The 27,050-nt window shown below is 52.0% G+C and overlaps 1 protein-coding gene across 6 annotated transcripts in view; it reads left to right on the top strand.

Moving 5' to 3' along the window:
• The window catches only part of STXBP5L (syntaxin binding protein 5L), a 376,217-nt gene extending 352,391 nt beyond the window's left edge, over window positions 1-23,826 (top strand). For 3 of the 6 annotated variants that reach the window (XM_068270953.1, XM_068270957.1, XM_068270955.1), the window contains 7 exons: window positions 9,341-9,445; window positions 12,173-12,412; window positions 13,806-14,166; window positions 15,287-15,452; window positions 16,621-16,732; window positions 16,998-17,218; window positions 22,932-23,826. In XM_068270953.1, coding sequence (XP_068127054.1) covers window positions 9,341-9,445; window positions 12,173-12,412; window positions 13,806-14,166; window positions 15,287-15,452; window positions 16,621-16,732; window positions 16,998-17,218; window positions 22,932-22,973 — 1,247 coding nt within the window. In that variant the 3' untranslated portion in view covers window positions 22,974-23,826. The remainder of the gene's footprint in view (window positions 1-9,340; window positions 9,446-12,172; window positions 12,413-13,805; window positions 14,167-15,286; window positions 15,453-16,620; window positions 16,733-16,997; window positions 17,219-22,931) is intronic. The other 3 variants (XM_068270956.1, XM_068270958.1, XM_068270954.1) reach the window with 2 other exon arrangements.
• The last annotated feature ends 3,224 nt before the right edge of the window (window positions 23,827-27,050 follow it).

Genomic DNA, 27,050 nt, shown 5'->3' with positions numbered 1-27,050 from the left:
AAAAAGTTAAGGGCAGAAATGGCATCAGGATTTAGCCTAAACTGTGGGCAAAGACATGATTCCCACCAGCAACAGAATTATATTCATTTACTATATAAAATTCACTGAAATCAAAACGTGGACAGTACAATACATGTGTTATGTAAGTAGATCAAGTATTTATCTACTTATATATGTGTTTTTTCCCTGGCATTGTATGGCTGATCCTACTGCTTTAAAAGGAAATAACTATTGCAGCCTCCATATCCCTCTCACTTCAGGTGCCCTTTAAAGGATGTATAGTAGTTATTTTGTATATTTTGATTATGCTTAGTAATTACAATAGATAAGTATAACTGTGTAACCCATTTGCAGCTGTGCTAGCTTTCGTAGGGTCTTTGCATGAGCTGGACTTGGGGAGGTGCCAACGGGGTGCGAGCCAATCAAACAGCACAAATTCATGTTAGCTCTTCCTGCACTCAGATACTTACACAGAGCCCTGCCTGCGTGACAGATTCTCCTTCTGAGTAGGAGAGTTTCCCTGCAGTGATCACATGACCCCATGGCGTTCCTGTAATCATGTGATTTGCTGATGGTTATAGAGGTGGCCATTTCTCTGTGTGGTTCTGATTTTGGGTGGTGCATTGTGGACCTCCGTTGTTACATTTGGAGCACTGGTTAGAATGATTGGCAGGAGAGTTTCCCTGCAGTGATCACATGACCCCATGGCGTTCCTGTAGTCATGTGACATCACTGATTGATATACTGGTGGCCATTATTCTGTGAGGTTCAGATGTTGTCTGGTGCATTGTGGACCTCCACAGGTACAGTTGAGTAGGAGAGTTTCCCTGCAGTGATCACATGACCCCATGGTGTTCCTGTAGTCATGTGACATCACTGATGGATATAGTGGTGGCCACTCCTCTGTGTGGTTCTGATGTTGGCTGGTGCTTTGTGGACCATGAAGGTCTGAGGCGCAGGAGAGAATCTCAGTGATCACATGACTTTGCTGCTTGCTTTTTGGACTGCAGGAATAGTTGGGGGGGGGGGGGGGGGGGCTGTGTAAGGAGATTGTAGTTTCTTCTCTGAATGGTTGGCGATCAGACTGGATTGTCAGAACCTTCTCTGCCAGTGCGAGTGTCCATGTCAGATCCACCATGGCATGTCATGGGATAGCCTCAGTCTGCATCCAGGTTCTGACATCTGTCTGTAAGAAGCACCTCATCACCCTCCAGCTCTTGTGGAACTACAAGTCCCAGCATGTTGTCACAATCGGTACTTCCACCAGCGCTGGGGGTCCCCGTAGAGCCCCCGTGTCTGTCTTGTAGATCTGTCACAGTAGCATTATCTGCGTCTTGTATGTCGGTGTCTCGATCTGTTAGTCGATCACTGTATGTTGTGTCGTCCGTTCAGTAGCCGCTCCTCGTCCGTCTCCTCCCCTCGCTAAGATCCGGTCCAGCAATGATTCTGTGTGTAAAAACTTTATCAGAAACTGTTAACAAGAAGTTAGGTTGGGTCAGCGGGTGGAGGCAAATATATCAACGCGGGGGGAGGGGGGGAGGCAGGAATATCAGCGCGGGGGGAGGGGGGGGGGGCAGGATTATCAGTGCAGGGGGGAGGGGGGGGAGGCAGGAATATCAGCGCGGGGGGAGGGGGGGGGCAGGATTATCAGTGCAGGGGGGAGGGGGGGGAGGCAGGAATATCAGCGCGGGGGGAGGGGGGGGGCAGGATTATCAGTGCAGGGGGGAGGGGGGGAGGCAGGAATATCAGTGCAGGACGAGGGCATCTTCTGCTGGTCATTATCTTGTACTACACAAACTTCTACCCAGCTGTACAACCAATTACATTTAGATAGGATTGAACAGAAATCTAAGGGTATATTGGCTGCTTTATGATTCTGTGTTGCTTTACATAGTGGAGGAGGTTACACTGATTGGATTAGAAAGTATACTTACCTGATCTCCAGCGGTGCCTCCTTACTGCTGCTCCTCGTCTGAAGTCAGGGCTGCTGTCCTGCGGTGCCTCCTTACTGCTGCTCCTCAGGGCTGCTCTGCTGCAATGCCTCCTTACTGCTGCTCCTCGGGGCTCCTCTCCTGCAGTGCCTCCTTACTGCTGCTCCTCAGGGCTGCTCTCCTGCGGTGCCTCCTTACTGCTGCTCCTCGTCTGAAGTCAGGGCTGCTCTCCTGCGGTGCCTCCTAACTGCTGCTCCTCAAGGATGCTCTGCAGCAGTGCCTTCTAACTGCTGCTCCTCAGGGCTGCTCTCCAGCAGTGCCTCCTTACTGCTGCTCCTCAGGGCTGCTCTGCTGCAGTGCCTCCTTACTGCTGCTCCTCAGGGCTGCACTCCAGCAGTGCCTCCTTACTGCTGCTCCTCAGGGCTGCTCTGCTGCAGTGCCTCCTTACTGCTGCTCCTTCAAGGCTGCTCTTCAGCAGTGCCTCCTTACTGCTGCTCCTCAGGGCTGCTCTCCTGCGGTGCCTCCTTACTGCTGCTCCTCAGGGCTGCACTCCAGCAGTGCCTCCTTACTGCTGCTCCTCAGGGCTGCTCTCCAGCAGTGCCTCCTTACTGCTGCTCCTCAGGGCTGCTCTCCAGCAGTGCCTCCTTACTGCTGCTCCTCAGGGCTGCTCTCCAGCAGTGCCTCCTTACTGCTGCTCCTCAGGGCTGCACTCCAGCAGTGCCTCCTTACTGCTGCTCCTCAGGGCTGCTCTTCTGCAGTGCCTCCTTACTGCTGCTCCTGAGGGCTGTTCTTCTGCAGTGCCTCCTTACTACTGCTCCTCAGGGCTGCTCTCCCGCGGTGCCTCCTTACTGCTGCTCCTTCAAGGCTGCTCTCCAGCAGTGCCTCCTTACGGCGGCTCCTCAGGTCTGCTCTCCTGCGGTGCCTCTTTACTGCTGCTCCTCAGGGCTGCACTCCTGCGGTGCCTTCTTACTGCTGCACCTCAGGGCTGCTCTCCTGCGGTGCCTTCTTACTGCTGCTCCTCAGGGCTGCTCTCCTGCGGTGCCTCCTTACTGCTGCTCCTCAGGGCTGCACTCCAGCAGTGCCTCCTTACTGCTGCTCCTCAGGGCTGCTCTCCTGCGGTGCCTTCTTGCTGCTGCTCCTCAGGGCTGCTCTCCTGCGGTGCCTCTTTACTACTGCTGCTCTTCAGGGCTGCTCTCCTGTGGTTCCTCCTTACTACTGCTGCTCCTCAGGGCTGCTCTCCTGCGGTGCCTTCTTGCTGCTGCTGCTCAGGGTTTCTCTCCTGCAGTGCCTCCTTACTGCTGCTCCTCAGGGCTGCTCTCCTGCAGTGCCTTCTTACTGCTGCTCCTCAGGGCAGCTCTCCTGCGGTGCCTTCTTACTGCTGCTCCTCAGGGCTGCTCTCCTGCGGTGCCTTCTTACTGCTGCTCCTCAGGGCTGCTCTCCTGCAGTGCCTCCTTACTGCTGCTCCTCAGGGCAGCTCTCCTGCGGTGCCTTCTTACTGCTGCTCCTCAGGGCTGCTCTCCTGCAGTGCCTCCTTACTGCTGCTCCTCAGGGCAGCTCTCCTGCGGTGCCTACTTACTGCTGCTCCTCAGGGCTGCTCTCCTGCAGTGCCTCCTTACTGCTGCTCCTCAGGGCTGCTCTCCTGCGGTGCCTCCTCACTGCTCCTCCTCAGGGCTGCTCTCCTGCGGTGCCTCCTCACTGCTGCTCCTCAGGGCTGCTCTCCTGCAGTGTCTCCTTACTGCTGCTCTTCAGGGCTGCTCTCCTGCGGTGTCTCCTTACTGCTGCTCCTCAGGGCAGCTCTCCTGCAGTGCCTCCTCACTGCTACTCCTCAGGGCTGCTCTCCTGCAGTGCCTTCTTACTGCTGCTCCTCAGGGCAGCTCTCCTGCGGTGCCTTCTTACTGCTGCTCCTCAGGGCTGCTCTCCTGCGGTGCCTTCTTACTGCTGCTCCTCAGGGCTGCTCTCCTGCAGTGCCTCCTCACTGCTGCTCCTCAGGGCAGCTCTCCTGCGGTGCCTTCTTACTGCTCCTCCTCAGGGCTGCTCTCCTGCGGTGCCTCCTTACTGCTGCTCCTCAGGGCTGCTCTCCTGCGGTGCCTCCTCACTGCTCCTCCTCAGGGCAGCTCTCCTGCTGTGCCTCCTTACTGCTGCTCCTCAGGGCAGCTCTCCTGCAGTGCCTCCTCACTGCTGCTCCTCAGGGCAGCTCTCCTGCGGTGCCTCCTTACTGCTGCTCCTCAGGGCTGCTCTCCTGTGGTGCCTCCTCACTGCTCCTCCTCAGGGCAGCTCTCCTGCTGTGCCTCCTTACTGCTGCTCCTCAGGGCAGCTCTCCTGCTGTGCCTCCTCACTGCTGCTCCTCAGGGCAGCTCTCCTGCGGTGCCTCCTCACTGCTCCTCCTCAGGGCTGCTCTCCTGCTGTGCCTCCTTACTGCTGCTCCTCAGGGCTGCTCTCCTGCGGTGCCTCCTTACTGCTGCTCCTCAGGGCAGCTCTCCTGCGGTGCCTCCTTACTGCTGCTCCTCAGGGCTGCTCTCCTGTGGTTCCTCCTTACTACTGCTGCTCCTCAGGGCTGCTCTCCTGCGGTGCCTTCTTGCTGCTGCTGCTCAGGGCTTCTCTCCTGCAGTGCCTCCTTACTGCTGCTCCTCAGGGCTGCTCTCCTGCAGTGCCTTCTTACTGCTGCTCCTCAGGGCAGCTCTCCTGCGGTGCCTTCTTACTGCTGCTCCTCAGGGCTGCTCTCCTGCAGTGCCTCCTTACTGCTGCTCCTCAGGGCAGCTCTCCTGCGGTGCCTTCTTACTGCTGCTCCTCAGGGCTGTTCTCCTGCAGTGCCTCCTTACTGCTGCTCCTCAGGGCTGCTCTCCTGCGGTGCCTCCTTACTGCTCCTCCTCAGGGCTGCTCTCCTGCGGTGCCTCCTTACTGCTGCTCCTCAGGGCTGCTCTCCTGCAGTGTCTCCTTACTGCTGCTCTTCAGGGCTGCTCTCCTGCGGTGTCTCCTCACTGCTGCTCCTCAGGGCAGCTCTCCTGCGGTGCCTTCTTACTGCTCCTCCTCAGGGCTGCTCTCCTGCGGTGCCTCCTCACAGCTCCTCCTCAGGGCAGCTCTCCTGCTGTGCCTCCTTACTGCTGCTCCTCAGGGCTGCTCTCCTGCGGTGCCTTCTTACTGCTGCTCCTCAGGGCTGCTCTCCTGCAGTGCCTCCTTACTGCTGCTCCTCAGGGCAGCTCTCCTGCGGTGCCTTCTTACTGCTGCTCCTCCGGGCTGCTCTCCTGCAGTGCCTCCTTACTGCTGCTCCTCAGGGCTGCTCTCCTGCGGTGCCTCCTCACTGCTCCTCCTCAGGGCTGCTCTCCTGCGGTGCCTCCTTACTGCTGCTCCTCAGGGCTGCTCTCCTGCAGTGTCTCCTTACTGCTGCTCTTCAGGGCTGCTCTCCTGTGGTGTCTCCTTACTGCTGCTCCTCAGGACAGCTCTCCTGCAGTGCCTCCTCACTGCTACTCCTCAGGGCTGCTCTCCTGCAGTGCCTCCTCACTGCTGCTCCTCAGGGCAGCTCTCCTGCTGTGCCTCCTCACTGCTGCTCCTCAGGGCTGCTCTCCTGCGGTGCCTTCTTACTGCTCCTCCTCAGGGCTGCTCTCCTGCGGTGCCTCTTTACTGCTGCTCCTCAGGGCTGCTCTCCTGCGGTGCCTCCTCACTGCTCCTCCTCAGGGCAGCTCTCCTGCTGTGCCTCCTTACTGCTGCTCCTCAGGGCAGCTCTCCTGCAGTGCCTCCTCACTGCTGCTCCTCAGGGCAGCTCTCCTGCGGTGCCTCCTTACTGCTGCTCCTCAGGGCTGCTCTCCTGTGGTGCCTCCTCACTGCTCCTCCTCAGGGCAGCTCTCCTGCTGTGCCTCCTTACTGCTGCTCCTCAGGGCAGCTCTCCTGCTGTGCCTCCTCACTGCTGCTCCTCAGGGCAGCTCTCCTGCGGTGCCTCCTCACTGCTCCTCCTCAGGGCTGCTCTCCTGCTGTGCCTCCTTACTGCTGCTCCTCAGGGCTGCTCTCCTGCGGTGCCTCCTTACTGCTGCTCCTCAGGGCAGCTCTCCTGCAGTGCCTCCTTACTGCTGCTCCTCAGGGCAGCTCTCCTGCGGTGCCTCCTTACTGCTGCTCCTCAGGGCTGCTCTCCTGTGGTTCCTCCTTACTACTGCTGCTCCTCAGGGCTGCTCTCCTGCGGTGCCTTCTTGCTGCTGCTGCTCAGGGCTGCTCTCCTGCAGTGCCTTCTTACTGCTGCTCCTCAGGGCTGCTCTCCTGCAGTGCCTTCTTACTGCTGCTCCTCAGGGCAGCTCTCCTGCGGTGCCTTCTTACTGCTGCTCCTCAGGGCTGCTCTCCTGCAGTGCCTCCTTACTGCTGCTCCTCAGGGCAGCTCTCCTGCGGTGCCTTCTTACTGCTGCTCCTCAGGGCTGTTCTCCTGCAGTGCCTCCTTACTGCTGCTCCTCAGGGCTGCTCTCCTGCGGTGCCTCCTTACTGCTCCTCCTCAGGGCTGCTCTCCTGCGGTGCCTCCTTACTGCTGCTCCTCAGGGCTGCTCTCCTGCAGTGTCTCCTTACTGCTGCTCTTCAGGGCTGCTCTCCTGCGGTGTCTCCTCACTGCTGCTCCTCAGGGCAGCTCTCCTGCGGTGCCTTCTTACTGCTCCTCCTCAGGGCTGCTCTCCTGCGGTGCCTCCTCACAGCTCCTCCTCAGGGCAGCTCTCCTGCTGTGCCTCCTTACTGCTGCTCCTCAGGGCTGCTCTCCTGCGGTGCCTTCTTACTGCTGCTCCTCAGGGCTGCTCTCCTGCAGTGCCTCCTTTCTGCTGCTCCTCAGGGCAGCTCTCCTGCGGTGCCTTCTTACTGCTGCTCCTCCGGGCTGCTCTCCTGCAGTGCCTCCTTACTGCTGCTCCTCAGGGCTGCTCTCCTGCGGTGCCTCCTCACTGCTCCTCCTCAGGGCTGCTCTCCTGCGGTGCCTCCTTACTGCTGCTCCTCAGGGCTGCTCTCCTGCAGTGTCTCCTTACTGCTGCTCTTCAGGGCTGCTCTCCTGTGGTGTCTCCTTACTGCTGCTCCTCAGGACAGCTCTCCTGCAGTGCCTCCTCACTGCTACTCCTCAGGGCTGCTCTCCTGCAGTGCCTCCTCACTGCTGCTCCTCAGGGCAGCTCTCCTGCTGTGCCTCCTCACTGCTGCTCCTCAGGGCTGCTCTCCTGCGGTGCCTTCTTACTGCTCCTCCTCAGGGCTGCTCTCCTGCGGTGCCTCTTTACTGCTGCTCCTCAGGGCTGCTCTCCTGCGGTGCCTCCTCACTGCTCCTCCTCAGGGCAGCTCTCCTGCAGTGGCTCCTTACTGCTGCTTCTGAGGGCTGCTCTATAGCAGTGCCTCCCTATTGCTGCTCCTCAGGGCTGCTCTCCAGCAGTGACTCCTTATTGCTGCTCCTCAGGGTTGCGCTCCTGCAGTGGCTCCTTACTGCTGCTTCTGAGGGCAGCTCTCCTGCGGTGCCTCTTCTGTAGTGTCACCTCTCTGGACAACGGTGGTTATGTGGCTGTGTGTTCGGCAGATGCTGGGGCAGAGCAGACACCGACCTTCTAGCCCTCACCAATTACATTAGATGCATTTACAGACTCCATCCTGTGATCTGTGTGGCGGCACCCAGAATCCTTTTCTCATTAATGTAAGATGCAGAAGGATAGCAGAGCGATCTCGTGAGGTTCTGCCCATGTCACTGCTGATGATACCAGATGCCAGTAACGTTATTCCTGGGTATTCGGTCAGAATATAGTGTATTTTCAGAAAGTTTGTATAATGCAGGAAGGATGAAGAGAATATCCATCAAGTAATAGTTCACAAGTCTTTTCAGACGAATTAAAATGTGTGACTGTATGGCCATCTAATCTCATCTCAGGCACTATAGGATGCTTGAAGTGTTCATTCATGATCATTTCAGGTGACTCCTCAGTGATTGTACAGGTGTTCTCTGATGTTATTGCTTGAAATGGACAGGCTGGAGGGTCATGTCATGTCTGGACACTATTATTATAGGCACCAGAAACCCCCCCTCCCAACTTCTCCGGCCAACCTCCCCCCAGACATCTGCTGCAGTTCTGGAATGGGGTAGAACAGGTCTAGGGGGGAAATGACCAGCATAAGATGCAGCTAATAAGTAGTAATGAGGACATTGGACGAGGATGAGGAGCAGCAAGGTCACTCAGTAGTGCCACCAACAGCTTCTCTATCCACCATGGGAGAACATTGCATGGCCTCCACACTGCAGGGAGATCAGGCAGCCAGCAGAAGAAGGACAGAGAAGGAATAGGATGAAAGGAAGGACTGACGGAGGGAAGAGAGATATAGTAGGCCTTGGGGTTAGGTATAACTGAGAGAAGTAGGGGCAACCATCCATGATGGCAGGAGGAGAGCGTGAAGCATTCACAACAGATGGGACAATGGAATGGTTTATTTTGTTGAAGTATAAGAAGGTGGGGTAGTATTATCTATGTGAGTTGGAGGAGAAGGATGGACCAGGCATTATGGGAATGGGGTTAGTTGAAATAGTCCATGTGGGTAGGAGGAGAGGGAGGAAGCAGTTGTGCACATGTGGAGGAAGTGTGTTGGAATAGTCCATGTGGGTAGGAGGAGAGGGAGGAGGCAGTTGTGTACATGTGGAGGAAGTGTGTTGGAATAGTCCATGTGGGTAGGAGGAGAGGGAGGAAGCAGTTGTGCACATGTGGAGGAAGTGTGTTGGAAAAGTCCATGTGGGTTGGAGGAGGAGGATAGACCAGGCATTACTGGGTTATGGAGGCACAGACTAACCAGCAAGCTCATGGGGACTCATGAGCTTGCTGGTTAGTCTGTGCCTCTCGGATTTACAAGCCCTACTCCATAGAGCCAAATTAATCCATGCCATGCACTGATGAGGATCAAACAATCCGAAACAGTCTGTATGCATGTTGGATTATTATGGCTCTGTACAATTTAACAAGCTGACACATCATTGCATTCCAGCGGTTCTGGAGGTGTGTTTAGCTTCTAAGGGTACAATGGTTAATTTGCATATATTCAGCAGTGGTGCCTGGGAGACATCTCGAGCTCACTTCAACCTGAATTATCGCAAATTCTTTCTGTTTTAGGAAAGCAAACTTTTGTTTTTCTGGGTTATGGAGGTGGGGTTAGTAGGAGTTGTCCATGTGGGTAGGAGGAGAGGGAAGAAGCAGTCAGTACAGATGAGGGGATAGGAATGGAACAATCCAGGTGGGTGGGAGGGGCAGAATAAAATGGCTAGTATAATTGGAAACATACAGCTATAAATATAATTAGGGGTATTGTTAAGGCTAAAGTGCAGGATTGATATTCATGTTATAATGCAGTCAGCAGTTGTTATTGGTGACTTTTGTTTTCTATGTGTCCACAATCTTGTTGCTTGAACTGTTGATGTCCCTCTTGCTGTGCACGTGTAGCAGTAGGTAACATATCCAGGCGGACAATGCTCCATCACTTACACGGAGCCAGTACATTCTCAAATGACGAGTACCTCTATGCATCTAACTCGTGGCTGGAGAAAGGTAAGAGCCCATGTAGCGCTGTGTCCCTTATGTGTGTCCTACAAGTATGTCCTCTCTAGATCTAGCTCCCGATTCTCTGTGGCTGTGTCTAGACAACGTAGTGTGCAGCACCCAGTACTGTGTCGCTATATCTAGACAACGTAGTGTGCAGCATCCAGTACTGTGTCGCTGTGTCTAGACAACGTAGTGTGTAGCACCCAGTACTGTGCCGCTGTGTCTAGACAACGTAGTGTGTAGCACCCAGTACTGTGCCGCTGTGTCTAGACAACGTAGTGTGTAGCACCCAGTACTGTGCCGCTGTGTCTAGACAACGTAGTGTGTAGCACCCAGTACTGTGCCGCTGTGTCTAGACAACGTAGTGTGCAGCACCCAGTACTGTGCCGCTGTGTCTAGACAACGTAGTGTGTAGCACCCAGTACTGTGCCGCTGTGTCTAGACAACGTAATGTTTAGCACCCAGTACTGTGCCGCTGTGTCTAAACAACGTAGTGTGTACCACCCAGTACTGTGCCGCTGTGTCTAGACAACGTAGTGTGTAGCACCCAGTACTGTGCCGCTGTGTCTAGACAACATAGTGTGTAGCACCCAGTACTGTGCCGCTGTGTCTAGACAACGTAGTGTGTAGCACCCAGTACTGTGCCGCTGTGTCTGGACAACGTAGTGTGTAGCACCCAGTACTGTGTCGCTGTGTCTAGACAACGTAGTGTGTAGCACCCAGTACTGTTTCGCTGTTTCTAGACAAGGTAGTGTACAGGCCTGCATCGGGTCGGGTACTGTACCCGCGGGTCACCCGAAATGCGAGTCGGGTTCAATTACCATTTTGATCTTAACCGGGTTGCGGGTCGGGTGTGGATAACGGGTCTGCGTGTGCGGGTACCAGATTCACCAGAAAGCGGGTTGCGGGTCGTGCAGCACCCAGTACTGTGTCTAGACAACGTAGTGTGCAGCCCCCAGTACTGTGTCGCTGTGTCTAGACAACATAGTGTGCAGCACGCAGTACTGTTTATAGACAACATAGTGTGCAGCCCCCGGTACTGTCGCTGTGTCTAGACAACGTAGTGTGCAGCCCCCAGTACCATGTTGCTGTGTCTAGACAACGTAGTGTGCAGCACCCAGTACTGTGTCGCTGTGTCTAGACAACATAGTGTGCAGCACGCAGTACTGTTTATAGACAACATAGTGTGCAGCCCCCGGTACTGTCGCTGTGTCTAGACAACGTAGTGTGCAGCCCCCAGTACCGTGTTGCTGTGTCTAGACAACGTAGTGTGTAGCACCCAGTACTGTGCCGCTGTCTCTAGACAACGTAGTGTGTAGCACCCAGTACTGTGCCGCTGTGTCTAGACAACGTAGTGTGTAGCACCCAGTACTGTGTGGCTGTGTCTAGACAACGTAGTGTGTAGCACCCAGTACTGTGTCGCTATATCTAGACAACGTAGTGTGCAGCCCCCAGTACCGTGTTGCTGTGTCTAGACAATGTAGTGTGTAGCACCAAGTACTGTGTCGCTATATCTAGACAACGTAGTGTGTAGCACCCAGTACTGTGCCGCTGTCTCTAGACAACGTAGTGTGCAGCACCCAGTACTGTGTCGCTATATCTAGACAACGTAGTGTGCAGCCCCCAGTACTGTGTATAGACAACGTAGTGTGTAGCACCCAGTACTGTGTCGCTATATCTAGACAACGTAGTGTGCAGCACCCAGTACTGTGTCGCTATATCTAGACAACGTAGTGTGCAGCCCCCAGTACCGTGTTGCTGTGTCTAGACAACGTAGTGTGCAGCACCCAGTACTGTGTCGCTATATCTAGACAACGTAGTGTGTAGCCCCCAGTACCGTGTTGCTGTGTCTAGACAACGTAGTGTGTAGCCCCCAGTACCGTGTTGCTGTGTCTAGACAACGTAGTGTGTAGCACCAAGTACTGTGTCGCTATATCTAGACAACGTAGTGTGTAGCACCCAGTATTGTGTAACTGTGTCTAGACAATGTAGTGTAGTAGTTTTCTATTGCTAAACTGCTTTGACTTTTTCTTTTTATATTTCAATTTTATTGTAAACTGCACAACAATAACATGACATCATCATAGCCAGTGATGTCGCATACTCCTTGGCACTAAGCCACACCCAGTGTACTGTATTGTATACATGGTCTCAACAGTGGTAAGTAAAAACTGGAGGACTTAGTGATGAGTTACATGGATGAAAAGAGAAGAACTGAAAGCGTACCCAAAGAAAATGTAATTTTGCAGGATACTATCAGTATAAGTCCTGTACTGATAGTAAACTACCTGTTGTCTGTATGCTGATATTTTGTGTTCTTGAAAAATACACTTTCCATACAATCTACAGGTGTAAATTTACTCTCTCCAATCTTTATTATCCCTCTACTGAAGAGATGATGACATCTGCCAACTTAGTGTGGACTATTGATAATGTAAACAATGGACGAGAAAAGGTGGTATTTAAAAAAAAAAAAAAAAAAATCAGCAATAACATTACCCCACATTATCGATCAGAGCCTAGATCTAGTTTTGAAATGTTTTGTAAATTGGAATAATTGCAAAGCTTGGACACAGCAATGTAGCATTCTAAGCCTTGCACTACCTGTTTTTATGTCTTCTTGTATTCACATTTGATTGTTTAGCATTCATGTCTCCTTTGATGAACTGTTAATGCTGATGTTACCGGCGGCCATCTTGGAACATAACACATCTGTTCCCCTCCCCCCCACAGAGAGTCGGGAGAGCTCCTTCAGCCGATCCCGCAGCTCCAGCGTGTCCAGTATCGACAAGGAGGCCAAAGAGGCCATCACTGCCCTCTACTTCATGGAGTCCTTCGCCAGGAAGCACGATCCGGTCCCTATGCCCTGCCTCTGGGTGGGGACCAGTCTGGGCGTGGTGCTGGTCCTCTCCCTCAATGTCCCGGTAGGCGAGGAGCAGCGGATGGCAGAACCGATCATGGTCACTCCCAGCGGTAAGTCAAGCTGAAGATCAGCGAAACTACGGGAGATCCTCCGCTCCACACACAGGTCACGTACAATATATAAAAGTGCCAAAACACTCATTCCTCTGACCAGCCAGTCCTACGATTTAGAGGAGTGTAGACAGCCCAGCCACTTGCCTGAGCTGTTTGCCCCTCACATCACTCTAGCAATGTACAGAGAGGTCAGGACACCCCTTTAATGTATCTGTCCTCCTTCCCCAGTTCATTCAACAGGAAGTGAGGAAAAATTCCCAAGAGGGACAAAGACCACAAAAACAAAACATACTGTAGGTTTAGTGCATTTAGGGTCACCGCAGAGAAAAAAGTCCTTATCCCTTACTTCCTGTCCTTTGACCCTCATGTGAGCGGGAGAAAGTCTGTGAGATTCTTCTTATAATTCCAACCATCAGTATAAAGCCATCAGAGGTTATACAACCCTTCTATGCTCTATTTATTAAACTCCCTAGCGTTCTGATTATATGTGGCGCACGGCCGCGGGTTTATTTTGGCTAATTTTTTTTTTTTTTTAACATGTAGCTAGCCCAGTGCTAGCTACATGCTTCCCCCTCCCTTCGCTTTCCCACCCACCCCTCCGATCGCCGCCGGCGCAAATACCCAACAGGAAATTCCGTTCTGAACGGGATTTCCCGTATGGGCTTCCCACGTCAGCATGGCGACGACCGGACTGACGTCATTGATGTCAGGGGGAGTCCTGATCCTCCCCATAGCGCAGCCTGGCGGTGATTGGCCAGGCTGCGCAAGGGGTCTGCGGGGGGGGCTCTTTTGCAGCGCGTAGCGGCAGCGATCGGCACAAACACGCAGCTAGCAAAGTGCTAACTGCATGTTTGAAAAAAAAAATATGCAAATCGGCCCACCAGGACCTGAGCAATCCAGTGCGGCGGTACTGGCCGAGCTGAACTCGTCCGTAACACCCAGCTATTAAGATTCAGGTATCTCTCGGCAGAAATCAAAGATTACCCATGGAGAGGAAAGGATAGTTTAGAGGAGGATGGAGAAAAAAGGCTACCGTAGTTTAGAGGAGGATGGAGAAAAAAAGGCTAGTTTAGAGGAGGATTGAGAGAAAAGGCTAGTTTAGAGGAGGATTGAGAGAGAAGTAAAGTTTAGAGGAGGATTGAGAGAGAAGGATAGTTTAGAGGAGGATTGAGAGAGAAGGAAAGTTTAGAGGAGGATTGAGAGAGAAGGAAAGTTTAGAGGAGGATTGAGAGAGAAGGATAGTTTAGAGGAGGATTGAGAGGAGGTCATGTGGTAATGCTTAGTGAATTGAAGCCACTGAGGTTGTGATAAATCATTGAGACTGTAGAGCCAACCCCTCCATACATGTTCTGATTGCTAGGATATGACCTGGTCTCCTGTCTGCCTGCAGGTACTGTGCTCATGCTGAAGGGGGCAGTGCTGACCTTCTCCTGCCTGGACTGTATGGGTGCTTTAATTCACCCATCCTATGAAGTCTGGAGGGATCCAAACAGCACAGACGACAACGAGAAGACGAGGAAGCGGAAGCTGGTGGCGTTTTCTCCCGCCTCCTCCCAGGACATGAGCGATCACCAGTTTGCCGTCATCTGCTCAGAAAAGCAAGCCAAAGTTTTCTCTTTGCCTTCCCAGACGTGTTTATATGTCCACAACATCACAGAGACCTCCTTCCTCCTGCGGGCGGACGTGGTCACCATGTGCAACACCGTGCTTCTGGCCTGCTTCTGTGCCAATGGCCATATCATGACTATAAGGTAAGCAGGCTCCACCCTCTCTCATCCTAGCCTGAGTCAGGTGGCCTCTTAGCATGGGGAGGACCTTCTACCGGGCTCCTCCTCTGTCATCCTAGCCTGAGTCATGTGGCCTCTTAGCATGGGGTGAACCTTCTACCACACTCATCCTCTGTCATCCCAACCACAGTCGGGTGTTCTCTCAGCACAGAGGAGGACCTTCTACCAGGCTCCTCCTCTGTCATCCTAGCTTCAGTCATATGGCCTCTTAGCATTGAGGAAGACTCTCTAATAGGCTCCTCCTCTGTTATCCTAGCCTGAGTCAGGTGGCCTCTTAGCATGGGGAGGACCTTTTACAAGGCTCCTCCTCTGTCATCCCAACCACAGTCGGGTGTTCTCTCAGCACAGGGTAGGAACTTCTACCAGGCTCCTCCTCTGTAATCCTAGCTTGTCATATGGCCTCTTAGCATGGGGGAGGACCCTCTAACAGGCTCCTCCTCTGTCATCCTAACCACAGTAAGGTGGCATTTTAGCTTGGGGGAGGCCTTCTACTGAGCTCCTCCACTTTCATCCTAGCTGGAGTCAAGTGTCCTCTTATCATTGGCAGGACCTTCTACCAGGCTCCTCCTCTGTCATCCTAGCCTGAGTCAGGTGGCCTCTTAGCATGGGGGAGGACCCTCTTATAGGCTCCTCCTCTGTCATCCTAGCCTGAGTCAGGTGGCCTCTTAGCATGGGGGAGGACCCTCTTATAGGCTCCTCCTCTGTCATCCTAGCCTGAGTCAGGTGGCCTCTTAGCATGGGGGAGGACCCTCTTATAGGCTCCTCCTCTGTCATCCTAGCTTGTGGCAGATGGCCTCTTATCATGTGGGAAGGACCTTCTACCAGGCTCCTCCTCTGACATCCTAGCTTGAGCCAGGTGGACTCTCGGATTAAGGAATCATTGAGTAATATAATCCCCCTTAGCTACACGCCTGCCCACACTACTGGTTATTTCATAGTAGATGTCAGGTTATAGCTCTGCCTTAGTATGCTATACAGCATGGTAAGTCCTGCTGCGTTATGAGTGGGGTCGGATGGACAGCAGCTTGTGATCTCTGTTGTGTCTCTGCTTCCCTCTCTGATAATGCGGATTGTTTCCCTGCAGCCTCCCCAGCCTCCGCCCGCTGCTAGATGTCAACTACTTACCGCTGACAGACATGAGAATAGCCAGGACCTTCTGCTTCACCAATGGGGGACAGGCCTTGTACCTGTGTTCTTCCAGCGAGATCCAAAGAATAACGTACAGCCAGGAGATGTGCGACAGCCTGCAGGTACCACTCGGCACAATGCAGCCCTCGTACTATCCCAATGCTTCATTCACTGCATGCCAGATACTGAGGGCGTGTGCGTCCAGAGTCACCATGCTGCTTCCTGCCCATCAGGTGACCTATCACCACCTCTGCCCATCTGGTGACCGATCCCGACCTCCTGCCCATCAGGTGACCCATCCCAACCTCCTGCCCATCAGATGACCCATCCCAACCTCCTGCCCATCTAGAGACCGATCCCTGACCTCCTGCCCATCAGGTGACCTAACCAGACCTCCTGCCCAGCAGGTGACCTAACCAGACCTCCTGCCCATCAGGTGACCTATCCCCGCCTCCTGCCCATCAGGTGACCTATCCCGACCTCCTACCCATCAGGTGACCTATCCCCACCTCCTGTCCATAAGGTAACCTATCCCCACTTCCTGCCCATCAGGTCACCTATCCCAACCTCCTGCCCATCAGGTGACCCATCCCAACCTCCTGCCCATCAGGTGACCCATCCCAACCTCCTGCCCATCTGGAGACCGATCCCTGACCTCCTGCCCATCAGGTGACTTAACCAGACCTCCTGCCCATCAGGTCACCTATCCCGACCTCCTGCCCATCAGGTCACCTATCCCGACTCCTGCCCATCAGGTGACCTATCCCGACCTCCTGCCCATCAGGTGACCTATCCCGACCTCCTGCCCATCAGGTGACCTATCCCGACCTCCTGCCCATCAGGTAACCTATCCCCACCTCCTGACCATCAGGTGACCTATCCCGACCTCCTGCCCATCAGGTGACCTATCCCGACCTCCTCTCCCTGGAGGATGAGTACATTCATACCACTGACCCATTCCTACAGAGTTGAGAATTAAAAAAAACAAAAACACTTTGGAAACAATCCTTTAAAAGTTTAATGTCACCCACCCTGATCCAGGTCACTGTGACTGTCCCAGTCATCATAGCCCTCTGGAGTCTTCTCAGATTCTTGATCATGGAGCTTTTCCAACTGCCTGTCCACTCAGTCGCTTCCCCAACGCAACACAGACCGAGGATTCCCTCCAAGGATTCCCATTGGTTGATTCCAGCAGATTCAGATCCCCCTCCGTCTATAATGCTCATGCTTGAAGTCATCATGGTGGACTTATGTAGACATCTCACAGCCATGTCTCCTCCCCTCCTACAGGAGATGCTCGGGGACCTCTTCTCACTGGTGGAGACTCCGGAGGCCCAGAACAGAGGCTTCCTGAAAGGACTGTTTGGTGGCAGCGGACAAACCTTGGACCGCGAGGAGCTGTGTAAGTGCCTCATTCTGCACACATACATCTTACTGTGGCTTCTGAGAGGTGGAATATAGCTTTATTGGCGGTCTTCTGCTTTACTCCTGGGTAGAGTGGTGGAGTTTATCTTCTCTGCTGGGGTCAGAACGCCAAGCTGCAGACAAGTTGCTGAAATAATTTGCATGCCACTGGCTATTTCTATTGGTTGGAGGGGAAGGGGGCGGGGTAGGTTCCTCAGGAATCTCTGATGTCATTGTTACCTGGCATGTCTCCTCTCCTGCAGTTGGTGAAGCCTCGGCAGGAAAGGCCTCCCGCAGCCTGGCCCAGCACATCCCTGGCTCGGGCGGCCTCGAGGGAGTGAAGGGAGCGGCCAGTGGAGTGACTGGGGACTTGTTACGGGCTCGCCTGGCTCTGGATGAGAGAGGACAGCGGCTGGGCGAGCTGGAGGACAAGACCGAAAGAATGATGACTAGCGCAGAGGCATTCTCCAAACATGCACATGAGGTGAGAGGCGGAGCATCCTGATCCTGGGACTAGGGTGACACTGGGGTGAAGTGACAGGGACATGGGTGACACTGGTGTGAGGTGCTGGGGACATGGCTGAAACTGGAGTGGGGTGATGGGTAGAAGCAGCCTGATCCTGGGATACGGGTGACACTGGGGTGAAGTGACAGGGACACGGGTGACACTGGGGTGGGGTGACGGGGACACGGGGGTGAGGTGACGGGGACACGGGGGTGAGGTGACGGGGACACGGGGGTGAGGTGATGGGGACATGGGTGACACGGGGGTGAGGTGACAGGGACATGGGTGACACTGGGGTGAGGTGACAGGGACATGGGTGACACTGGGGTGAGGTGACAGGGACACAGGTCTGAATGAAGCATTTTAAAGCCTAAGTCTAAGAACCAGCTTTTAGCTTTGGGTATTGTGGAAAGGAATTTGTTCTGCTGTCTGCGTCCCTCATCGGGAAGATGCTTACCTTACTTCCTGTGACCTACATGGCTTTGCTATACTGTTGGTCCAGGAGAAAGGCAATAGGTGCGTTCCAGTTTACTTTTCTCCTACGTTTTTTCCTAGGAGATCATTTTTTATCTTCTGTTTAAAATACAGTAACTTTTCAGCACTTTGCAGTTGAAGTATTTTTGCTTGCTGGTGGCTTAACCCTCCTGGCGGTTTGCTAAAAATCCGCCAGGGGGCAGCAAATGCGGTTTTTAAAAAAAAATAAATTTCTTTTTCATGTAGCGAGACAAAGTCTCGCTACATGATAGCCACTGCTCAGCAGCATCCCCCCAGCCCCTCCGATCGCCTTCGGAGATCAGGAGATACCGTTCAAAGAACGGGATCTCCTGGAGGGTTTCCCCCGTCGCCATGGCGATGGGGCGGGATGACGTCACCGACGTCAAGGGGGACTCCGATCCACCCCACAGCGCTGCCTGGCACTGATTGGCCAGGCAGCGCACGGGGTCTGGAGGGGGGGCGGCTGCGGCGCGACGGGTAGCGGCGGCGATCGGGCACTGCACGCAGCTAGCAAAGTGCTAGCTGCGTGCAGCAAAAAAAAAAAAATTATGCAAATCGGCCCAGCAGGGCCTGAGCGGTGCCTTCCGGCGGCATAGCCCGTGCTCAGCACGGGCTTACCGCCAGGGAGGTTAAAAGATATTTTTGATAAGTGATAAAACTTTGGGGGGAAAAATGATTGGATCTGGCCTCATGAGGAATGCCAACAAAGGTTCCCATAGATCTAGCAATGTATGGGCAGATCTCTCTCTGATCCAGTCTGATCTGAGAGAGATCTGTCGGCAGTCCATACACCGCAAACAGATTCCTGTATGATTTCAGCATGAAATATCTTGGGGAATCGGCTTTGTGACGCCGCATCCGCCTCCACCGCTGTCCTCCTAGTGGTAATGTCCCACCCCCCGATGGACTGTTATCTCACCTGCTCCAGCTGCTACCGGTCTCCTCCCATCTCCCCCTAGTGCTGCCGTCACACGGAACCACCATAGTATAGCATGTAGCGCATGTGACATCACCCACATGCCTGGCAGTGCTCGGGGGAGACATCCGATGACACTGGGAGGCACCGCAGGTGGAGCATGTGAGATTTACATTGGTCGTTGGGTATGTATTTACATTTGGGGGTCCGCCATGTTCATCGTATTATTGCATGGTGTTACTGCCACGCATCCAATCGTGCAGGTCGGACTGAGATTTTCCAGCTTCTCGACTGATACATCCTCGATCGGGCATGCTTGTTGTGGCACCGATTGTCATCCAATTAAATTGGATGATTATCTGGCCGCCGTATCGCTAGATGTATCTCCACCTTAAAGGGAAAGTTCAGGCACAAGCAAAAAAAAAAAAAATCCAAATCCACTTACCTGGGGCTTCCTCCAGCCCGTGGCAGGCAGGAGGTGCCCTCAGAACTACTGAGCCTGCGCAGTACAGCCCAGAGGACGTCCGATGACGTCAGCGCGCCGGCGTGGAACGCACAATGGAGCGCAGAAGAGGCCCGACCTGGCCGCCGGCCTGGCCAGGTCAGGTCGGCCACCGGGAGCCCGCGGAGCGGCGCCGAGGGCACCTCCTGCCTGCCACGGGCTGGAGGAAGCCCCAGGTAAGTGGATTTGGATTTTTATTTTTTTATGCCTGTGCCTGAACCTTCCCTTTAAAAACTGCATGGAGTTCTCACTTCACCTATTTAGGGCGTTTCTGTTGGAGAAGTTTCTTTACTTCCTGTTATGGAAGGATGTGCTCGGAACACAGAGTTTTGTGTAGCACAGGAAGTGGTCAGAATCTCCTACTTTTACTTCTAAGGTTTGATTTGTTATCCTAAATTGGGATTTACGTTTGGTTCACACATACAAAAAAGACTGGACCTCTGTATCAGTTTTGTATGTGTTTCTATGGGAGTGTTCACACGTAAAAGGTGTACATTTTCGGTCTGTTCTGGTAAAACTGATAGAAAACTCATGCAAAACTGGCAGGACAAGCCAATACTGTACTGGACATGTGCAGATTTATATGTGAACTAACAGAGTTCTCAGTTACATTCAGGTGAAAAAGTAACTACACTCTGAACATATACTAACATACAGATATTGTATAGACCTTTCAGGATACTGATAACCAAAGCAGATACACCATAGAATATTTATAATATGTACATATCAGATGAGGTGATGATTGGGGAGGATCTGGTCTGATTTATACCTCAGATAGTTTGATTTGCTCTTGTTTAAGAGGCATCACCGTGCAGAGATCTTGAGGCCTTCATAAGGAAGGTTATATAAAGGACACAGGTGACGTGCCAGGCATTCGGACATTAATTCTCCTGAAGATGACCTACAAATGGAGAAGATTGCAAACTTCTGCCAGCTTGCGCAGGCCCAGCTGTCTCAGCAAGTCTAGCCTGAGAGCAGAACGCCACCTGGCGAAAGAAGTCTTTGAGAATCCCAGAAATGTAATCCTACAGGAAGCTTTCTGTTATTAGAAAGATGATGTACAAATTACGCATGGAAGATGCCAGGAAAAAAAAACTTTTTCTAGGTGTTTGTGGATAAACTTTAGTCTCGCCCTGAAGTTCTTTCTAGTTGGCAGACTTCTGAAACAAAGTGCTCTGGACAAATGAGACAAAGATAGTTATCTGGCCGTGGTAACAGAAGAATTTTCACCAAAAGAACCGAAAACCAACCGTAAAGCATAGTGATGGACATGTTATGGTTTAGGGCTGATCACCATTGTACTGGAAGGTGTATGAAGGTTATGTGAAACCCTCTGAAAGAAGGTGGAAATTCTCCTGAAACCATGGCTGTAAGGGGACAGTGTCACAAAATATTATACTAAATCCACCAAGAAAGGCTAAACGGCAGAAAAAGGAGAGTTATGGAGTTGCCAAGTCAAAGCCTTGATCTAAATTCCATGAAGACGTTATGGCCTCGATTCATAAAGCATTACCGCATTCGGTAATGCAGAAAACAGCTGACTTTACTGAGCACTTAGGAAAATGTCAATTCATAAAGACTGTTATCGCATGAAAAGCTCAACATACGTCAGTAAATGTCAATTCATAAAGACTGCAACATGCGGTAAAGCCCAGGAAAATAACGGCACCTCTGGTGTGGAGTAAAACAGTGCGGAAACTGTGCGAGACTCTGTGGAGCCAGCTGTGACTTGCAGAAGCAGAGAGAGCTGTGTGACTGACAGGAGCAGAGCCAATAGAAACAGCCTCTGTCTCCTGCAAGTCCCGCTGATCCGATGCCGATAGGATGTGATGCCTTCTCAGGAGGAACAAGCTTTTCTAACTCCCAGGCAGCAGCGGAGCAGAGAGAGCGGAACACAAGAGGTTTCCCCTGGAGCCCTTCAGGTTCCTGTTTGAAGATGCGGAGGAACTAGTGGTGAAATTACCTAAGCATGGCATGTGTAATGTTTCCTGGAAGTTCTAAGCTGTGCCAGTTAAATAAAATGTTAAGAAAGACTAATAGACAGATTCACAGGGAGCAGAGGGAGTATAACAAACATATACATTCTAAAGGGATGTAGAAGATGCCTCTTAGGGCCTGTTTCCACTACACGCGGATTGGATGCAGAAAAACTGACTCCAATGAATGCCTATGAGAAAATCTGCATCAGAAAATCGTGTTTAGAGGAAACAGGCCCATAGGCATTCATTGGAATCAGTTTTTCTGCATACAATCTGCGTGTAGTGGAAACTTACTGTTGTAATGCCGTTGCTGCTCGGAACAGCTTGTAACAAAACAGAGACAGCTCCACACGACTCTGCTGTTACCGCACAGGATTTTGTCAGTGGGCTTCGGTAAATTACCAAACTTCTACCGCACCTGAGTAAATTCTTATGAATTTGCAAACTAAGGTCTAAAATACTGAATGTGGTATTTTAACGTCTAGATTTTTTTTATCGCACAGCCTTTTATAAATCGAGGCCTACGAGGTGATGTGAAATGTTGTGCGAAAAAAAAAACCCAACCATCACCTCACTGATAAACTTCTGCATGGAGGAGTGGAGGAAACGTCTCCCAGACGATGTCAGACGATAGAAAAATATAATAACCAATTAATGCGGTTTCTTCCAAAGGGGGCAATATCAGATTATAGAGCCAGGGGTGTGCTTACTTTCTCACAGAAGGAAATTGTATATCTGTTAACTTAAAGTGAACCTGAGGTGAGAGAGATATGGAGGCTGCCATATTTATTGCTTTTTAAGCAATACCAGTTGCCCGGCTATCCTGCTGACCCTCTGCCTCTAATACTTTTAGCAACAGCCCCTGAACAAGCATGCAGCAGATCAGGTGTTTCTGATATTATTGATTAGCTGTGTGTGTTGAGATTCTCATGTGTGATTCAGACACTGCTGCAGCCAAAGAGACCAGCAGGGCAGCCAGGAAACTGGTATTGTTGAACAGGAAATAAATATGGCAGCCTCCATATCCCTCTCACTTCAGGTGTCCTTTAAAGCAAAATCTTGGGATGGGATGATATGTTCTGGGGGTCTCGCGCATCCCCTGCCCACCTGGGCGGAGCTACAAACAGCCAATCAGATTTCACCCATTCATGTAAATGGAAAAAATGTAAGAGCCTGCCATTCTCACAATAATAAAGCCAGAGTCCCCAAACTTGGCATAATTGGTCCCTTGGTGACCGAGGTTAAAAATACATGAAAAGTGGGTGGAGCATAAAACCAAAATTTCAGCCGTTCATTTTAAATGGGAAAATGTAAACTGAAGCCATTTGTACACTGTTAGTGGCAGGGTTCTCATACTTGACACAGTTAATCACTGAGTGACTGGGATTAATATTCAGAAAAGTGGGTGGAGCCTACAACAGCCAATCAACATTCACCTATTAATTTTCAAGGGGAATATTTTAATTGCTGCCATTCTTACACTGTTAGTGGCAGAGGCTTCAAACCTGCTACAGTTGGTTATTGGGTGACTGGGGTTCAAATTCAGAAAAGGGGGTGGAACCACATACAGCCAATCACATTTTTTTTGTTCAATGGGTAAATTAAAATGATTGATTCCAAAGCTCATAAACTTGATCATTGAGTGACTGTGTGTCAAGGTTACAAAAAGTGGGCGGTGCCAACAACAACCAAATACATATCCGGGTGATCCGCTAGTAGTAATATAAAAAGGGTGTCATATTAGATTGTGTATGTTCTGCTGAGGTCTCCTATTAACAGCCGTATCTCTCTCCACAGCTGATGCTGAAATACAAGGACAAGAAGTGGTACCAGTTTTAAGTTGTGGGGACTTGAGAGGCATGAAATACTCATCCTATCAGGGACAGCAAATGACCCCTCAACCGATGGCTAAACTCCAGCATACTCCAGCACCATAGCGAGCAGCACGTCACAGTGTGGACGCCACACCGGAAAGCGTGTTGAGCACTGATTGGATTAACTTTGCAACAGGAACTGCACCCTGGTGACCCCTCCCCTGCGGAACCACAAGACAAGAAGAACCGAGGGGGAGGGTCAAACTCTCTACAAGGACTTTTCCAAGTAGATTCTCAAGAGGGCATGTCAACATTTTTTAAGTGTTTTTTCTGGAAAAAAAAAATATATATAAATAATAAATATAAGTGTCCTGTACAAACTAGGCTATATTCGCACTTCTGGTGACAAACTACGCAGAACACCTAGAAAACTTGTTTGCATGTCGAGAACGGACGCATGCTGTGACGGAAGGGGACAGAGCAGGATGGACGCCGGCGGCCAGCGCAGACAGTATTTTCATTTTGTGCGCTTAGTTCTTGCTGTTTCATTTTAGAGCTTCGTCTTTGCTGCACTTCGAGCCTCATGGCGTTGGGGCGCGGATCGCGGTTTCACGGTGCGCGGAGCTGTACAGATGTATAGAGAGAGGAATTATAGTCCGGGATGCTGGGCTGCACTATCCTGTACCAAATGACTTCTTCTGTAAAGGAATACGGAGGCGGAACCTACGCTGTATGTAAATGACCACGGCGGGAACGCCAACCGCTTCCGAGAGGTAGGTAGCCGTCACCCGGCTCTTTCAATAGAATAGTTCTACAAATGACAAAGCAAATTGTATGTGTTTGAAATAAAAGTGTAATTTGACATCCCTATGAATAGAGACGCTGGTCTGTGCCTTATTTACCGTCAGAAATCTGCAGGTGTGTTCTGTTCACGATTGTATAGAGAGGATTATTGACACATTCTCAGTGCAAAGTCACCTTCTGTTGTTCGTCACAAGAAGCGTTTCTAAGATTCTGATTGGCTTATCAAGGTCACACGAAGCAGAAAAAAAACTATTAGCATTAGTGCTGCTGTTGGTTTATGGAAAGTACGAGATTAAGAGATCCAACCACAGGCGGTCTTGTACTAACCCCATACCATGTTTTTAATGCGTAGAATAGCAAACTTGCATTAATTAACCACTTAACGACCGCCTAACGCCGATAGGCGTCGCGGGTCGTTAGTGGTATAGCATGGAAACGGCCGCTCGATCGAGCGGCCTTTCCATGCCAGTTCACGGAGACTGTCTCCGTGAACAGTGTGCAAGCCGCCGATCGCGGCTCGCACGCATAATGTAAACATCCGGGGAAGAAATCCCCGCTGTTTACATCACACGGCGCTGCTGCGCAGCAGCGCCGTGACGTAGATCGGCGATCCCCGGCCTCTAATTGGCCGGGGATCGCCGGCATCTGATAGGCAGAAGCCTATCCTATCAGGCGCAGGACGGAACTCCGTCCTGCGCCACTCACAGGGTAAGGGAGAGGGAGGGAAAGCCGGGGAGGGTGGAAAGCGCTCCGGAGGGGGGCTTTGAAGAGCCCCCCCCGGAAAGTGCGGGTAGCCGCCGGCGATCAGACCCCCCCAGCAGGACATCCCCCTAGTGGGGAAAAAAGGGGTTGGGGAAGTCTGATCGCCCTGGCTATTTCCTGATCGGTGCTGCGGGCTGGAGAGTCCACGCAGCACCGATCAGAAGAAAATACCCTGGTCCTTAAGTGGTTAATGATGCACAAAAATATGTGCATTGCACATTGTACTTTTTGTAACAAATATATTAAAAGTTCCTGCCTGGTAGTGGGGAGTTCCCTTTAGCTGTAGTGCTGGCCACAGAGAGTTCATTTATCAGCAGCAGCACAGAGGTGGGTATGGTCACAGTGAAAGGCTGGCGGTTCTTTTCAAGCTCCTCCCTGATTGCCTCATGCTGGTGATGATAGGAGGAGCTTGCTCCTGTTCAGTTACTATGGAAGCAGTCTATGCCATCACACAGCAAGTGAGTTTAGGAAACCCAGCCAGACAGGTAACAAATAAAGCAAAATTGGTTTATGTAGAAAACTTTGTGAGTTGCAGATCATGGTAATTTCCACACATTGAGCATTATAAAAATGTTACAAGCCTGAACTGGGGCTGTGCGTGTCTAACCCTGATAGACTCTGACCGTCCCCCACCATGCTAACCACATACACAGCGGCTTCATGCCAGGAGAGGCTCTGAATATCAGAGAAGTACACCTGTGACGCTGTGTAAGGGACTTGCTGCATTGCTCTTTGGAACAGAATACTGACTTATGGGAAAACTTCTTGGAGCAAGTGTTTAACCAACTCCCCCCCCCCCCTCCAGCTGTGCTCTGTATGGGGTGTTGCTGGATTGAGGAACCATCTGACAACAGCTGCACAGGCATTACCCGGGCGATTGCCACATGACAGGTCCCCGTATGAGTACAGTGAGCGCTCCTGTGAGGTTTACTGCTTTTAATCTGTGTGTGTCTGACTTTTCATTGTTTTGATACTTGTTAAATATGATCTAGCCAAGGCTGTAATAAAATCCCCTCCTATATGAGACTACTGCAATAAATGCTGTGTACATATACAGTGGCGGCTGCTAATCAAGTGGCTGGTATTGTTGTTGGCATAGTGGCGGCTGGTACCAGGGTGGCTGATAACCTACAGGAGGGGGTGGAGCAGTGACACAAGGCGGCCTCTGTATGTGGCACTGCATGGAATGAACAAGTGTTGAGAGCTTTGGGGGCCACCAGAAAAGGCTTGGCGGGCTGCATTTGGCCCCCGGGCCGGACTCTGGACATGCCTGCAATACAGGAAGGTTTGTGTGTCAGTGTCACATGCAGAATCTCTTCCCCTTTTATGAAGGTGGAGTTCCCCTTTAAGGGCCCTTCTACACCGAGTCATGCGCTTCGCATCAAATTTACCGCTGTAACGTGATGCAACCGTATGCCAATGAGCAGCACACACCAACCGCGCTGCGACAAGACACTATATAGGGATCCAACACACAGCTTACCCTAGGTTAACTGAGTAACGCATGCATTTACAGGAGCAGTGAGGCGTGTATACATTGTACTGTATGGCCAGTGAACGTGTGGTGCGTCCATTCAGCAATATATAATCACAACACAACTGACTGGGCGTGAAGGGCCCCCTAATGGAGAGTTCAGGAAGCGACATCTAGGGGATAGCTCCACTACGAGTCCTGGAAACGCCACCCTCAACCCAGAGAGCAAAATGGGCTTCCGAAGCCACACAGGGTGTTGCGGTTTCAGCTAGGAGCAGAGAGAGGTGTGGTTTCAGCTGGGGGCAGGGAGGAGTGGTTTCAGCTGGGAGCAGGGAGGTGCGGTTTCAGCTAGGAGCAGGGAGGAGTGGTTTGAGTAGGGAGGAGTGGTTTCAGCTGGGAGCAGAGAGAGGAGTGGTTTCAGCTGGGAGCAGAGAGAGGAGTGGTTTCAGCTAGGAGCAGATAGAGGTGTGGTTTCAGCTAGGAGCAGATAGAGGTGTGGTTTCAGCTGGGAGCAGGGAGGAGTGGTTCCAGCTAGGAGCAGAGAGAGGTGTGGTTTCAGCTAGGAGCAGAGAGAGGAGTGGTTTCAGCTGGGAGCAGGGAGGTGCGGTTTCAGCTAGGAGCAGAGAGAGGTGTGGTTTCAGCTGGGAGCAGGGAGATGCGGTTTCAGCTAGGAGCAAGGAGGTGCGGTTTCAGCTGGGAGCAAGGAGGTGCGGTTTCAGCTGGGAGCAGAGAGAGGAGTGGTTTCAGCTGGGAGCAGAGAGAGAAGTGGTTTCAGCTGGGAGCAGGGAGGAGCGGTTTCAGCTGGGAGCAAGGAGGTGCGGTTTCAGCTGGGAGCAGAGAGAGGAGTGGTTTCAGCTGGGAGCAGAGAGAGAAGTGGTTTCAGCTGGGAGCAGGGAGGAGCGGTTTCAGCTGGGAGCAGGGAGGAGCAGTTTCAGCTGGAAGCAGGGAGGAGTGGTTTCAGCTGGGAGCAGGGAGGAGCGGTTTCAGCTGGGAGCAAGGAGGTGCGGTTTCAGCTGGGAGCAGAGAGAGGAGTGGTTTCAGCTGGGAGCAGAGAGAGAAGTG

The sequence above is a fragment of the Hyperolius riggenbachi genome, chromosome 2 (genome assembly GCF_040937935.1).
Source record: "Hyperolius riggenbachi isolate aHypRig1 chromosome 2, aHypRig1.pri, whole genome shotgun sequence".
Lineage (NCBI taxonomy): Eukaryota > Metazoa > Chordata > Amphibia > Anura > Hyperoliidae > Hyperolius > Hyperolius riggenbachi.
Note: the sequence above shows the minus strand (reverse complement) of the source record. Positions and strands in the feature narration are given on the sequence as shown.